Below are 14,637 nucleotides of genomic sequence, written 5' to 3'. Positions count from 1 at the left end.
GTTCTTTAACAAGTACTGGGCTTTGTTGTCCAGTGGAGGGTTTGATCTGTTGTACAGGTGCTACCTGCACAAATGCCTGTAAGGTCACCTGTGAACCCAAGAGCTGTGCTCCCACTGCCCCTCCCCTTTGACTTCAGTGTTAGGTTTAGCACTCGGTGAGTGTATGTTCATGGGCAATGTGAGGAGAAGGCTCACCTCAGAGATTCCTGTTTCTGCTACTCATCTGCCTCTGAGTTTTATTCCTGTAGTTCTTCTATCCCAGAGTTTCTCCTGGTCCTTCATATGTTACGTGCTCACTGCACTGTGCTTCCAGTTCTCTCACTGTCTATGACTCTCATTCAGTGGGACTCACTCTGTGGGCTTGGGGGCCTTCCTGGAGCTGCTGCTGTTTGAGTGATGACAGTTCCTGGGACAGTGTACCAGTTTAACTTGTCACTGTTCCCATCAATCTCCAGCCTAGGGATGGACAGCACTGGAAGGACTGTTTACTGGCAAGGCCATGGAAATGGTACAGTACAGCCGTTGGAACTCCATGTGGCTGGGAAGGCACATCCAGGCACTCAGTGTCAGCCCCATTATTACTTGAGCCTTGTCAAGTTCAAGAACTTCTTGCTCTCTCTTTGATTGAGTATTTGGAGTGAAAGTGATTCTTGTATGTGTGGGATTTAAATTATCTCTAATTCTTAGGCAAGCGTTTCGCATCTGGCTCTGCTGATAAAAGTGTGATAATTTGGACTTCAAAGTTAGAAGGAATTCTGAAGTACACGTAAGTGATGCTGTTCAGTTTTGTGCCTCAAAAGCTGATTTTGATTATGCACTGCTGCAATTAAAGAGCACGAGCTGTTAGATTTGGGAGAAGGTTCACTAAGGTCAGAGAAAAGGAGTGGTAGGGGAGGGAGGAGGAAAAGAGCAGCTGAAGCATCTGAATGAGGCAGGAAGGCAATTAAAGGCATAAAAGGCAGTGGGGAATCCAGAGAAATCTGTGAATTTAGAGGGCTGACAGAGAACTAGGGAAAGTCAGAATAGGTCAGAATAAAATGAAACATAATATGACCAGTCTTCTATAATAAACTGTAATTCTGGTTCAAAGATCAAATTAAAGATGGGTTTGGCACTTTTGGTGTATTTCAATCATCTGGCTCTGTTTTGAGTCAGCCCTCTGAAGCAACAACTTCGTGTTCTGTTTCCTGACTGCACATTTATCAGGAGTTGGTTTGTGTTAGCTGGTCACTGCACAAAGCCTGCACAAGCACACTTGTTTAGAATTTGGGTACAACCTTCAGACATCTTTCACAAACCACAATTGCTGTACAGCTTTAGCTAATCTTGATGAAATACAGTGAATCCTGTGACTTGGAGACAGTTTTTATAAGGTTTATTACTGATTTACTTTACAGTAATAGATTTTCTTGATGTACTGTAAACCAATCCAATTACTTTGGCATCTGCTGAAGCTTTCAGCTCACTTGCTGAAAGTCAGAAAAGGGGCATTTAAGAATGATTTATTGAAATCTGATTGTAACTTCATTCTAGGCATAATGACGCTATCCAGTGCGTTTCATACAATCCTCTCACTCATCAGTTGGCATCCTGCTCATCTGGGGATTTTGGTATGTCTTCTCCCTTGAACTTTTCCCTTGAACTAGTGAATTCCATTATAGCTGGATAGCTAAGCTAACCACAGATAGATGCAGCTCTATAACTCCAGAACAGATGGGACACAAAGGTACCTAAAGTTCAGTGACATTGGATACTGATTTAAATCACTTAAATTCAGTGGGAAAGAACAATGTAGCGAGGGGCCACAGGATAAATGTGCGGCTCTGTTACTGGAATTTTTTGCAGACACCCCCTCTGTTACTTAGATGGATTTTTTTTTGCCATTTAATAATAAATATTATGTATTTAAGTGTCATTCTAACAGTGGACAAGACTTTGATGCCTCTAAAATCCCAGCTGAGTTCTCTGAGAGTATTAGTTTCCAGTCTGAACACTGGCACGCACATACTTGTCATTGGGTTTTTGTTTTCTTTCATCGAGGCTTGTGGTCTCCTGAACAGAAGTCAGTCTCTAAACATAAAACAAGCTGCAAGATTACTTGCTGTAGGTAAGTTTATCTGTGTCATTTAAGTTAGTTTCAATACAAACCATTTCAAGTCAGATGGAAGCTTTAAAAAAAAAGACTTTTCCCTCCTTCTTTTTCAGTAGCAAAGTGCTGGGTTATGCTTGGTCCTGTTTATAACCAAATCATACTGAAGGCATCAGAGACCTATTCTGGTCTTGAGCAAGCGTCTTAGGTTCTCTCTCCATCTGGTCATCCATCTTGTACAACAACAATACAATGAAATTGGAGGAGATATAATTGCAATTTTTGTTTGTAGTTCATTCCCTGTCCATTTGGTGTTTTCAGTTGAAGGAGGTATTATCATTGGGGAAGCTGCAGCAAGGATTCATTAACTGAAGTCATTCATCTGACTGAAGAAGAGACCAGAAGGGACCCTAGGCCCCCTCTGTCCAACACCAGACAGTTCTGTCTGATCATGTTCTAAAATGTGGCTTTTAAAGCATTTTGGTCTGCTCCCAGACTGCCATCCCCAAAATGTTGCAAATATTGCAAGCTTTAATTTATTTTACTTCCATGTATATGATAAAATGTTCTTGATGAGTGTGTACTGTTGCTATAAATGTGGATTTAGATGCATAAACAAACTGTAAGATTACTAGCTACCTCCCAGAACTCCCCCTTAGAAATATACTTTAATCTAGCATTTCTGTGTGAATGTGCTATATACCATCCTGCCTTCCTGCTGCTGGTTTGTAGTAGCTTACTCTTCAGTATGTGTGTGTTTTCTCAGCTGGACAAATGATGGCCAGTACCTTGCTTTGGGGATGTTCAATGGCATTGTCAGCATAAGGAACAAAAATGGTGATGAGAAAGTGAAAATAGAGCGGCCAGGGGGCTCTTCCTCTCCAATATGGTCAATTTGTTGGAATCCTTCCAGGTAAATAATTTCATCCTTCCTTTTTTTCATGCTGAATAGATTATCCTTGGCTCATTGATTGCAGAAAGGCTTGACTTCTATCCCAGCTGGAACAGGTTAATGCCATCTGTGTTACCTTTTTTAAGTGATTATATATTGGGGTTTTGGCTTTGCTGCCCGTCTTCAACTGAATGGAGAACCTGGGAACAAGTTACCTTTTAGATTGGAGATGTGGGATTGTTTAGGTTGGAAAAGCCCTCTGAGTCCATCGAGTCCAACCATTCCCACAGCACTGCCAAGGCCACCACTAACACCTGTCCCCAAGTGCACATCCACATGGTTTTTAAATCCCTCCAGGGATGGGGACTCCACCACCTCCCTGGGGTGCTGTGCCAGGGCTGGACAGCCCTTTCAGAGAGAAATTTTCCCAGTACCCAACCTGAGCCTCCCCTGGCACAGCTTGAGGCCATTTCTTTTGTTCTCTCCCTTGTTCCCTGGGAGCAGAGCCTGGCCCCCCCCGGCTGCCCCCTCCTGTCAGGGACTTGTGCAGAGCCACAAGGTCCCCCCTGAGCCTCCTTTGCTCCAGGCTGAGCCCCTTTCCCAGCTCCCTCAGCTGCTCCTGGTGCTCCTGACCCTTCCCCAGCTCCATTCCCTTCCCTGGACACGTTACAGCCCCTCAATGTCTTTCTAGAAGTGGGGAGCCCAAAACTGACCCCAGGATTTGAGGTTCCACCTCACCAGATCTACTGAGACATTTTTTTCTTGTTTTGTACTCTTTTTGGTTAATTTTTTTTTAAGGATTTAGGGGTACGTTCTCTTTGGATTGGCAGAGAGAGAGGGGAGCTGTTTTTTCATTTGAGTTCAGAGGGAATGTTCTTCCAAATACATGAACAAGCAGTTGCTATTGCAGTAGGTGGCAGAATTTTTGGAGTAGAGTAGATGAAGAAGAGGAGGATTCAGTTCACAACTATTTAGAGGAGATCCCACTACTGGATCCTTGGCAGTAGGCAGGATACTCAGCCAGGTATAGAAGACCACAAGGAAAAGGAGGTCTCTTTCAACTTGTGAGTGAAACTTCAAAGAAACATGAGTACCTATGTTACCTGGAACAGCACTTCATAGGAAGGACTAAGGGCAGAGTATTATGCAACCTCAAATATTCAAAAGATAGGAAATTCTAGATCAATAGTTACCTGTATGGTCTTAGTTTGTTCTGCTAGTATGTGTTCATCATGACGTAGGTGTGTGCTACCCCCCAGGTGTATGTGGCATGCACTGACCAAAGGGAGGGTGACTTGGCTTGTCATTAGGGGTTTTTTTGTGATTGTTTTATATTCAATCCCTGGCTAGAGGCATAGTCTGCAGCAGAACATTCAGGTTACCATCTCCTCCTAGGCGAGGAGCTGTGGAGAAGGTGACTCTCCTGTTTTGCTCCAAGCTGAACAGAACATGTCAGACTACTGGAATTAAATTTGGGACCTGAAGTCTTTCCTCAGCCTACTGTTGGCCTCACATGAACATTTTATTCTGATAATTGCAGTTCACTCTTGCTCAGCTGTGTAGACTTTGATGATGGCCTTGTACTCCTGTAGCTAAATCAGAATGTGGGCCTAGGTGCTTCACCTGTCAAGGGATTGTTTGCTCCACTGTGTCCACTGCTCACACAGCTCCAGCTGAAGTGATGCTTCAAGCTTTGGGTCATTCCTGTAGAGGAGACTGGTTTTGATTTTGTGTCCCCAGGCTGTTTTCCACAGGTTTAAATGACAAACTGCTGTCCTTTCAGTTTGTGACTTTTAAAGAGTAACATGAAGTGAATTCTGCTAGTCTACTACTTGGTTCTGTGGCTCTAAGAAATTTATTTAAAAATTGCTGTGGAATTGCTACTTTTTTTTTTTTTTTTTTTGGCAGGGATGAACGCAATGACATTTTGGCTGTGGCAGATTGGGGTCAGAAGCTTTCCTTTTACCATCTGAGTGGCAAGCAGGTATGTCTTAGAGAGTTTATTCAATACTCACAGGGTATTTTTGGTTCTGTTTTGTGTCCCTCAGTCAAAGTGTTTGCATACTGGTGCTTTATTAGTTACATTAAATGTCTTCTGTTTTCCCAGCCTTTTATGAGTCTACTGTTTTTTTAACCATTTCTCCTTCAGCTCTTGTTTCTCACGTAGCAGCTCAGCTGCTGTCTTGCAGTTCTTCCATTAAAGCCCTTACAGCTCTGCTGGCTTCTGTGACATGGTTCACTGGTTTGAAGAGAACCTCTTTGTGGTTTTTTTCAGCTGGTTAAAGGGGTTTTTTGAGTTGTTGCGTTCTGAGCAGAATGGTTTGGGACTGGAGGGATTCTTGGACATATTTTAGAACTGCCTTTGGGAATCCTAATATAGCCAGTGGTTCTGGGTATTGAAAAGCCATGCATGGAGGAGACGAATGGTATGAGTGATGGCACTTGTTGCCTTCAGAAAAAATGAAATGATCCTTTTGTTTATGTTTTTGATTGGTTTTTTGTTTTATTTTCCCTTGTAGATTGGGAAGGACAGAGTGCTCAATTTTGACCCATGCTGCATCAGCTACTTTACTAAAGGAGAGTATCTCCTACTGGGAGGTTCAGATAGACAAGTTTCTCTCTTCACAAGGGACGGCGTACGCCTGGGCACTGTGGGAGAGCAGAGCAGCTGGGTGTGGACCTGCAAAGTTAAACCAGACTCCAACTATGTGGTGAGTAGGGACATTTTTCTGACTTTTTCACAGGGAATTTGTCACCTAAAGTAAGATCATACATTTCAAACTTAGTTGCTTAGACATTCCTACCGAGGCAGTAGAACCTGAGCAGTGTCTAGGGAGATCCTAGAACTGCCACTGGAATTACAAATATCCTGCAGAAGTAAAACCTGAGCTGTAAGAAGGATATAAGGAGCATAACACCTGCTGTCAAGTGGTAAGACATTTACTGTATTTTGATTAAAAAAGAGGAGGGAAAACTAATTAAAAACACCAGCTAATAGCTTCTGCAATTGACCAAATCTAATTCCATGATGGGTAGAAAATACATACAGGGCAACTGTCAGCCCAAAATGCTGCACTCTGAGTCCTGTACAAGTGGGAAGAGAATGAAAGCAAATCTAAAAATAAACAAACGAACACACCTCCTCTGCAAAATACTTAACCAAAACCCCAACCAAATGAACCCAAGGCCCCCACCCAGCATGGTGTCTCCATGGTCTGTGGGGAGATCAGTCCTCATTCTGCATTGCACTTGAACCATGGTTAAATATAAGTCAGCTGTAATTGGTCTATACATTACACAGGAAGAGGGACATGGTGTTCGTATAAACACCACACACTCTCCCAATTCTCACCTGTATGTGCCAATTAACTAAAATTATTGTCTTCTTGTGTTCAGGCAGTAGGATGTCAGGATGGAACAATCTCCTTCTACCAGCTGATATTCAGCACTGTCCATGGCCTCTATAAAGATCGCTACGCCTACAGGGACAACATGACCGATGTTATTGTCCAGCATCTCATCACGGAACAAAAAGGTAGTTCTACACTTGCAGCCTCATGTGGTTTGTTTTGGCTTTTGATTTATCTCCATCAGGACACTTGGAACATACACTGCATGTACCTGACAGGCTGTTGTCACTTTGGCAGTCAAACCATGGAACACACTTTGCACGAGGAGAGCGCAAACTTGGGAGTGTGCAAGTTCAGCACTGACAAGTTTAATGAAAGATGTGGGATTGGCAAAGATACTGGGAGGGACAGGGGCTTTTAAAATAAGGTTTTAATCTCTGAAAATGAGATAAAAATACTATGTGTTACATTTAGCTTTTATTTTCTTTACTTGTAACCTCAAGCATTTGTGCTTATTTTGTTTCTTCATTTCTGCTAGCTTTTTATGGCAAGGAATCAAAGTACTGCTCCAGACTCCAGAACATGCTGTTGGCAAGTCATAAAGGGTGGTAAACTATGACAGGGATAGTAGATTACGTAGATGCAGAGCAGCAAACGTACCTGATCAGGAATGTGCTTTGAATTTTAGAGGTGCTCTAGAGAGATTCAGTTTTACTTTTCTGATTTCTGTATGTTAGTTTTGTGGCAGCTTATACTGTATCACTTCTGTGTTTTTTGTTTCTAGTTAGGATAAAAGGCAGAGAGCTTGTGAAGAAAATTGCAATCTACAAAAACAGATTAGCCATCCAGATGCCAGAGAAAATCCTGATTTACGAGTTGTACTCGGATGACTCTGCAGATATGTACTATCGGGTGAAGGAAAAGATCATAAAGAAATTTGAATGTAACTTGCTGGTGGTGTGTTCAAATCACATTATTTTATGCCAGGTATGTGCCTTAAAAGCTAGAGTAGTCCTGGGCTGTGTTCAGTGTTCAAGGCTGCTGTCCCAGTCAGTGGCTGGCAGGACTGCCCTGTGGGATCTGTTACAGCTCTTGCCAAGGCAGTCTGGCTGTGCCATGCAGTGCTGACATGATGCTGGGCAGCTACTGTGGCATGGCTCAGGTGACTCTGCTTCAGTAAAACAGGCTCTCTAGTGAGTTTGATAAATTAGCACAGAATCCAGGGGTACTTTTTGGGTGGGAGAGAAGTACTAGTAAAAGACTAGGGGTGTTTGTTTTTGTTTGTTCATGGGATTGGAAAATCTTAAAGAATTCACCCATTAAATTGAGTATTTAACTGTGTGATTTTTGAATGTAAAAGTAGACACACTGCTAGTATAGGTATAAATGTCTCACATCAGACACAGATTTTTGTCTTCACCTCCCTGCTGTGTTTTATGTCTTGCTGTGTCCTTAGGAGAAGAGACTGCAGTGCCTCTCATTCAGTGGTCTTAAAGAACGAGAATGGCTGATGGAATCTCTCATTCGTTACATTAAAGTAATTGGAGGGCCTCCAGGAAGAGAAGGCCTCTTAGTTGGTCTCAAGAATGGTCAGGTAACACATCATGTCTGGTATGTGTTTTTTCACTGCAAATAAAATGTGTTCTGTGCTCTTAGAGGGAGATCTTAGGAGCAGCAGGCCTAGAATTTTATTTGACAATCTCATTTTGGGATTAAAAATTAATTACTTCTGTCTTTCACATTCTGTGACAGTAAAATTCATACAAATATGTTTAACTGTGCCTAAAAGTCTGTAAGTTGTTAGTATCAACTGACAAAAATTAAGTTCTTGGTGAACTGAGAGCAGGTTTGCCATTAGTTGGGGTTGGAGGTGGGTACATGTCTCCTGATGACCACTTGTGAGGGTGTGGCTGTTCTCCAGGTGTAGGTGCTGTCTGTTTCACACGCCAGGTGGCAGCTGGAAGTGTCAGACTGGAGCCCAGAGGTACTGATTGCGAGGAAGTTGAGATCCTGTGTGTCTTCTCTATGTTTTACATTAATGTATTAATGAAATTGTGTAACTAGTGGAGAATCCAGGATGCATAGCATCTGATTTATCTGTATAGGCTTGTGACCTAGAGCATGTTGTAGCAGCCAGTCTGCTCAAGAAACCTCAAACTGGAAGCATTTCCCTAATTTTATTGCAGTTTGTCTCTGAAAAGCTTGCAATTTCATCACGCTTTCAACAGCACCGAAGTTTTTACCTGCTATGCTGTTTCCTGTTCTAGGGACAGAAATGTCTGGAGTGACTTTGTTTCAAATCTGTCTAGATCCTGAAGATCTTCGTGGACAACGCCTTGGCGATCGTGCTGCTGAAGCAATCCACGGCCGTGCGCTGCCTGGACATGAGCGCGTCCCGGAACAAGCTGGCCGTGGTGGATGAGAACGACACCTGCCTCGTCTATGACATTCATACCAAAGAGTTGCTGTTTCAGGTAAAAATTAACAGTTGTTGGGGTTTTTTTAAAAGGTGGCGTGGGAGGGCAAGAAGTACTTTGGAGCACAGAACATCCCAAAAGTGTTGCTGCACAGGAATTCGTTTTAACTCATTTAAGATATTAATCCCATCTTGTAGAATTTAACTGTGATCTGTTTATGAAAACCACCTTTTCAGAGATGTTGGAGTAGGAATGAGAAGACAGGAAATCTATGTGAGCAACAGGTGAATAAAGAGCACTTAAATATGTGACCTTTTCAGTTTAATTTAGAACTCTGCCCTGGTTCCCTGTGAAGCATTACAGTTAAAGAGCATTTTAGTTTTATTAGTACGAATGGAATTAAAGCCTGAACATCTTTGTTCATCTGGTGTTCGTAGGCTATAAAAGGAATCATGATAATGCTCTCTTCATTGGCAGTTTAGCAGTCACTTATTAATGTTGATTAAATGTTTTCATAACACACTGGATAGCAAGGATGGAGTGCTGCAAAGATAGGGTCTGTAACTTCCTTTGTGTAATGGACTGAGGAAATGATCAATTAAATGTTCTAACTAACGGTATATTATTGTGGAATTTGGTATAATGTTCTACAGTTTGATAGTAGACATCACTAGTAAATATACATAAAAGGCAAGACAATTATAGCTGTGTATTAAAATGTAAAATACGTCCCTATGAATCTGTTTAGGAATATTCTAGGCTTTAGGATATTGCAAATGTGAATAATTGGTGTGTGTACACACCAGGCTGTAATGGGTCAAACGTTGTAGCTGAAGGAGGCATGTTTCTTAGGAAAGATGTGATTGCATCAGTTGTAATCCTGAGTTGTTTTGCTCACTAGGAACCCAATGCTAATAGCGTGGCCTGGAATACCCAGTGTGAGGATATGCTTTGCTTTTCTGGAGGGGGTTACCTCAATATCAAAGCTAGCAACTTCCCCGTCCACCAGCAAAAACTGCAAGGCTTTGTTGTGGGTTACAATGGCTCCAAGATCTTCTGCCTTCATGTTTTCTCTATGTCAGCAGTTGAAGTTCCGCAGGTAATCCTTTAATCTCATTAAGTGTTGCTTTATATCTCATAAACATGAATGTTTAACAAGTGAAGAAGCTTTTCTGAGATTTACTTGTATTTCATTACTAAAATGATTGCAGTTCACACTTCCTTCGTTGTTATTTAAGTTATATTGTGTGATCTATTTTATTTTTGTTTCTTTGGCATTAATTAAGCTAACCTCCTTTTTGCTGTTGGTAATTGTATCTGATTCTCCCTTTCTCCTTGCAAATGCACGTAATCTGATATAGTACAGGCCTTACCTCCTGCAGTATTTTTACTGTGTTCTCCCTATATGACTTTTCCCCAGTTGTAATTTCATTTTTCTTGAATATATCAAATACTGTCTTATTGTTGCTTCATCTAGATATGTTTAGGCAGTATTTAAACTGTATATTTTAGTCTGAATGTATAATACATGTGTAGTCTTTATAATCGGAATTTAGGGATTACCTTCCATAAAATGCTGTTTTCTGTGTCATGAGATGCAATGGAAGTCCAAAAAAAAAAAGGAAAAAAAAAGCAAAAAGATTGTGACTCTCTGCATCCAGGCGTGTGCAGGATTTGCCTCTGAGAGTCAATGAAGGAGGCAGAATGCCCTGTGCTTGTACTGACTAATGCACACCTGTGTTACAGACCCGTCTGTCCCCTGAGGCCCTGGGCAGGTCCTTGATGAGGCTCTGGGTTGCCCAGGGTGGATGGCAGCCACAGACAGGGTCACCAGGCCTTGAACACTCCTGTCTGCCTTTGGCATGCTGTAGGCACTGAGACACCACAGAATTACTGTGCAGTGTCACAGAGGCAGCTTTTCCAAAGCTATGCTTTTGGAGAGAGGGAGTACCAAAGGGTGTACAATTTTCATATAAATGGATAAAAATAACACAGAAATGGACCTGTGTCCTGCTGGGGTTGCAAACCCAGGTTAAGGCACGAGTGTTGCAGTGCTCCGTGTTCCCTCAGAGGGCTCGAGCTGTGGCTGCAGACCCACATCTGTCTGTGTGTGCCACCCTGCAGCAGCTGGCAGTTCCCTGCTTGGATTTCCTTTAGGGCAGGGGCAGGTCCTTGAAAGCCTGAGTGTCTTTTGGGCCTATATAGCCACAGTGCTGATAGAACAGCTTTGTCCTCGAGCTTGGGGCAGAAGGGTTACTTCCCATGGCACCCTTCCTGTGTGTCTGGGTGTTTCCAGGGACGCATCGCGCCCGGCAGTGGTGCCACACCTCATGCTCTTAGCCTTTGCAAACACACTGCCCCTCCTTTGCTCTGCTTCTGTAGTACTAGAAAAGCTCAGTGTATGTCGTATTTAGTATGTTCAATTCCCAGAAGAATTCACATTCTTAACTATTTCCTCATATTGCAAGGAACTGAAGATTTCAAAATGGATGAGTTTGGAATGTCATTAACCCAGCTTGTTTAAAGATATGATCATGATCACCCCAGAATGTTGTTCTGTCTGTGTACAAAACCCAGATGTTTATTCTCTGGGCAGCTTGTAATGGTTGTGATTAGAATATATCTTTTTTCCCTCCAATGTTTGTAGAGAATTTTATTAATATATCTCAGTATTATGCTTTCTGATACATGTTTTTTTCTATGGCAATCCTCAGTCTGCACCCATGTATCAATATCTGGAACGAAAAATGTTTAAAGAAGCCTATCAAATTGCCTGTTTAGGAGTGACTGATGCTGACTGGAGAGAGCTGGCCATGGAAGCCTTGGAAGGGCTGGAGTTTGAAACTGCTAAAAAGGTAAAGCATATATTTACTCGTTTAGCAGAAAGCTTGGGTTTTATATTTATATTTTTATGTGTGTGTGTGTGTGTGTATAATGCATGTTTTATGACTGGAATGCAAGTGATGTTCCTGGGTTACTGTCTTGCTTGTCCTTAGTGTGTCTTGTTCCACAAACAAACCAATTGTTTGTTCTGTACTCAGGATTTTGAGATGAGGTTTTGAACTGAAGTCTAATGTATCTCTCTAGGTAAATGCCATGTTCTAAATCAAGGTGTTCGGTAGAAAGAAAATGGTTTCAGCTGGAAGATGTGTTAGTGGGTTTGGGGGAGCAGAATTGGGAAGCCGTTCAGCAGCGCCCAGCGGGTGGCAGCACAGGATGCTCAGCTTCCCTACTGCTACAAACTTGCCCTTTTCCTCCCTAAATATTTAATATAACCTCAGTACAAATGTGAAGATTTCCTGTTCTTTGTTATCTACCCATTAACGTTCTGTGAAGGTCGTGGTGATGGGATAGTGTCATTTCAGTCCTTTTCTGTGTGGCATGCCTTGCTTTGGAGAGTGGTCTATGAGAGGGCATATACTGAAGAACTGAGATTTTCTCCGGTATAAAATACTTCCCTATTTTCTTTCACCACCTCTTCTCAAATAAGTGAGAGCAAACTGAGTTCGGTGTCATGAATACTGTATGAAAGACAAAGCATTCTAAAAACACACTGAGAATGGTCTGTAATGATAGGTATCTTTTAATAACAGATTTTTTTTTTTAAAAAGGAAATGAAATGCTTTATTTTTCTTTTTTTTTTTTCTAAGTGGAGGCATCAGAATAATTCCAGTCTCATGTATGGCTTTATGCAAATAGATACTTTTAAAAAGAAGTTTTCAGTGCCTCCTTGGAATTTTAAAGTAGTGCCCTCTTAGAATTAGAGCGGATTAATTCGAACAAAAGCAGCTTCTTGACATTAAAGGCTCTCATAGCTCCTAGTCCAATCCGTTGTAAGCAGAATACACTGTGCCCTCTTAAGTATTAGTTTGGTTGGAAATCTTGAATGTGCAGCCCAAAGAGTTAAATTTCTGTTTTGTGATGCATGTCAGGAATAAGTGCTGAGTTGCTGCAACTTGCACGTGACTTTGCCACTTGAGACGTTGGGTTGCACATTCATCTCTATTTGCAAAGATATTACACTGTCTTACAGTACTTTTATCTTATCGTCTCCTTACTTCCTTTCCTCTCTCTGAGCTCCTTTCATGCTGGATTTTCTGAATGGTTTAAAAACTAGAAGCATATGCAGCAGGCTTTGGCAATACAATCAGTTATATCCCCTTCCTTGTAATAGTTTCCTGAAATTTCCTCGTCTGTGTCACACCTCACATCAAAATGGAGAAGCTATTAAATAGCCAGAATAAAAGCATGTAATATTTTAATTGACACTTTCTATTTCTTGGGGGACTGGTATGCACAGCTCCTGTTCCCTGCTGTGCTGCTCGTGTCAGGGCCGAGCTGTTCTGGTTGTACCTTGTCTCCTTTCCTGCAGCAACTCAGGGGCCACAGTCATAGTCAGAGCCCCCTTCAGGTTTGGGACTACACAAACTCAAACCCAGCTGTCATTTTTGCATGAAGACAGCTTGATTCATGCAGAATAATATTTGGGTTTTTCTGGGTTTTCAAATTAATGCCTTTTATTATTTTATTATTTTCAATAGGCATTTACCAGGGTACGAGACCTTCGATATTTAGAACTGATCAGCAGCATAGAGGTAAGCCAGTGTTCAAGATGGTGTATTTTCTTAAACTTATTACTGTGCCAAAATCACTACTTCCTGTTTTGGAAGGAATTTTGTTTGGATAGTGCTTCTGACAGTTGGAGATGTGTTTGAAGTGAAAAATCCTGATTAGTAGAGGTGACTCAAATTCTAATCGTAGGATTGGAACTTCATGGACCAGAATGTGGGTGTGGGATGGGAACTTCTGTAACTGTCTTCAGGGGAACTGGAAAAACGTTCAATATTCAATTAATAATTGGTAGAATACTACTTTGCTGACAGAGCTTAGTATAGAATACTTCATAAACATGAGTTCATTAAGCTTTTCCCTACCCCCTGGAGGTAGGTAATTACTATTATCTCCTCCTTGCAGGGACAGAAACAGGCTCAGAGAAATGAAGTGACAAACTCAGGGTCTCATGACAAGTCTGTGACAACTGGAAATAGAATTTGGGATTCCATACTTCCATACTGTGCTCTAATCACTCCTTCCTATTCTTTTCACACTTCTTGATAGAATTTCACTCAACAATAACTGTCTGTCATGAGCACTTGAAAACACATACATCACCCTTGTCCTTCTGCAGAGATGGCAAGATAATGCTTAAAGATCTGCATGGAGATGGCATAAAGGGAATTTTTATTCCTTGTGTTAATTAGATTTACACCTTCTCTTAAAGGATACACTCCTTGTCTTCATGTCTTCAGAGCTGCCTGCTGCTGTCAAAATGCCAGCTGGTTGCAGTGAACTTTTCTCTTACACAGGACAAAGGTCTGCATTAAGAGCCTCTTCTTCTGTTGGTTTTCTTTTTTTTTCTTTTCAAGGGTGTAGGTAGGTGAGAGTGTTCTCTCACCAGTAGTAACCTTTCTTTTCCACATATGCTTCTCCAGATCTGCTTTTATTGAGGATATTCTGGATTTGTCGTGTCATATCCTGTTTAAGAAAGATTCCCCTTATAAGCAGGCATAAACTTACTTTCGCATGTCATGAAAATGCCCCTTCTGCAGTGAGTTCTACATCCCCACTTTCTCTCACCTGCAGTGGATTGGATTCCTTTTAAGGCTTGTAGGGGTGTAACTAAGCATACATCTTCCATTAATATGATGGTTTTCTCTCAGTAATGACACTTTTTTTTCCTAATTGATGTCAGAGAAACATAGTTGCCACCTCTATCTGGCAAGATTCTGTGGAGTCTTGTAAAAATGGTGTAACAACTCCTCAGATTTTTCATTTAACCAAGTTTTTGAAGGGAACTTTGAGCACCAGCTCAGTGTCAGCCCAGTCAGT

The 14,637-nt window shown here is 41.6% G+C and overlaps 1 protein-coding gene across 3 annotated transcripts in view; it reads left to right on the top strand.

Moving 5' to 3' along the window:
* Window positions 1-14,637, top strand: part of IFT122 (intraflagellar transport 122) — a 31,735-nt gene that overhangs the window by 1,816 nt on the left and 15,282 nt on the right. For all 3 annotated transcript variants that reach the window (XM_032121194.1, XM_032121192.1, XM_032121193.1), the window contains 13 exons: window positions 688-766; window positions 1,534-1,610; window positions 2,041-2,107; window positions 2,856-3,002; window positions 4,890-4,965; window positions 5,501-5,692; window positions 6,378-6,516; window positions 7,116-7,318; window positions 7,788-7,925; window positions 8,641-8,805; window positions 9,650-9,847; window positions 11,463-11,603; window positions 13,290-13,343. In XM_032121194.1, the coding sequence (XP_031977085.1) occupies window positions 2,890-3,002; window positions 4,890-4,965; window positions 5,501-5,692; window positions 6,378-6,516; window positions 7,116-7,318; window positions 7,788-7,925; window positions 8,641-8,805; window positions 9,650-9,847; window positions 11,463-11,603; window positions 13,290-13,343 (1,419 nt within the window). In that variant the 5' untranslated portion in view covers window positions 688-766; window positions 1,534-1,610; window positions 2,041-2,107; window positions 2,856-2,889. The remainder of the gene's footprint in view (window positions 1-687; window positions 767-1,533; window positions 1,611-2,040; window positions 2,108-2,855; window positions 3,003-4,889; window positions 4,966-5,500; window positions 5,693-6,377; window positions 6,517-7,115; window positions 7,319-7,787; window positions 7,926-8,640; window positions 8,806-9,649; window positions 9,848-11,462; window positions 11,604-13,289; window positions 13,344-14,637) is intronic.

The sequence above is a fragment of the Corvus moneduloides genome, chromosome 11 (assembly GCF_009650955.1).
Source record: "Corvus moneduloides isolate bCorMon1 chromosome 11, bCorMon1.pri, whole genome shotgun sequence".
In the NCBI taxonomy this organism is placed as follows: domain Eukaryota; kingdom Metazoa; phylum Chordata; class Aves; order Passeriformes; family Corvidae; genus Corvus; species Corvus moneduloides.
The sequence above is the reverse complement of the archived record's forward strand: the minus strand, read 5'-3'. Positions and strand labels throughout refer to the sequence as shown.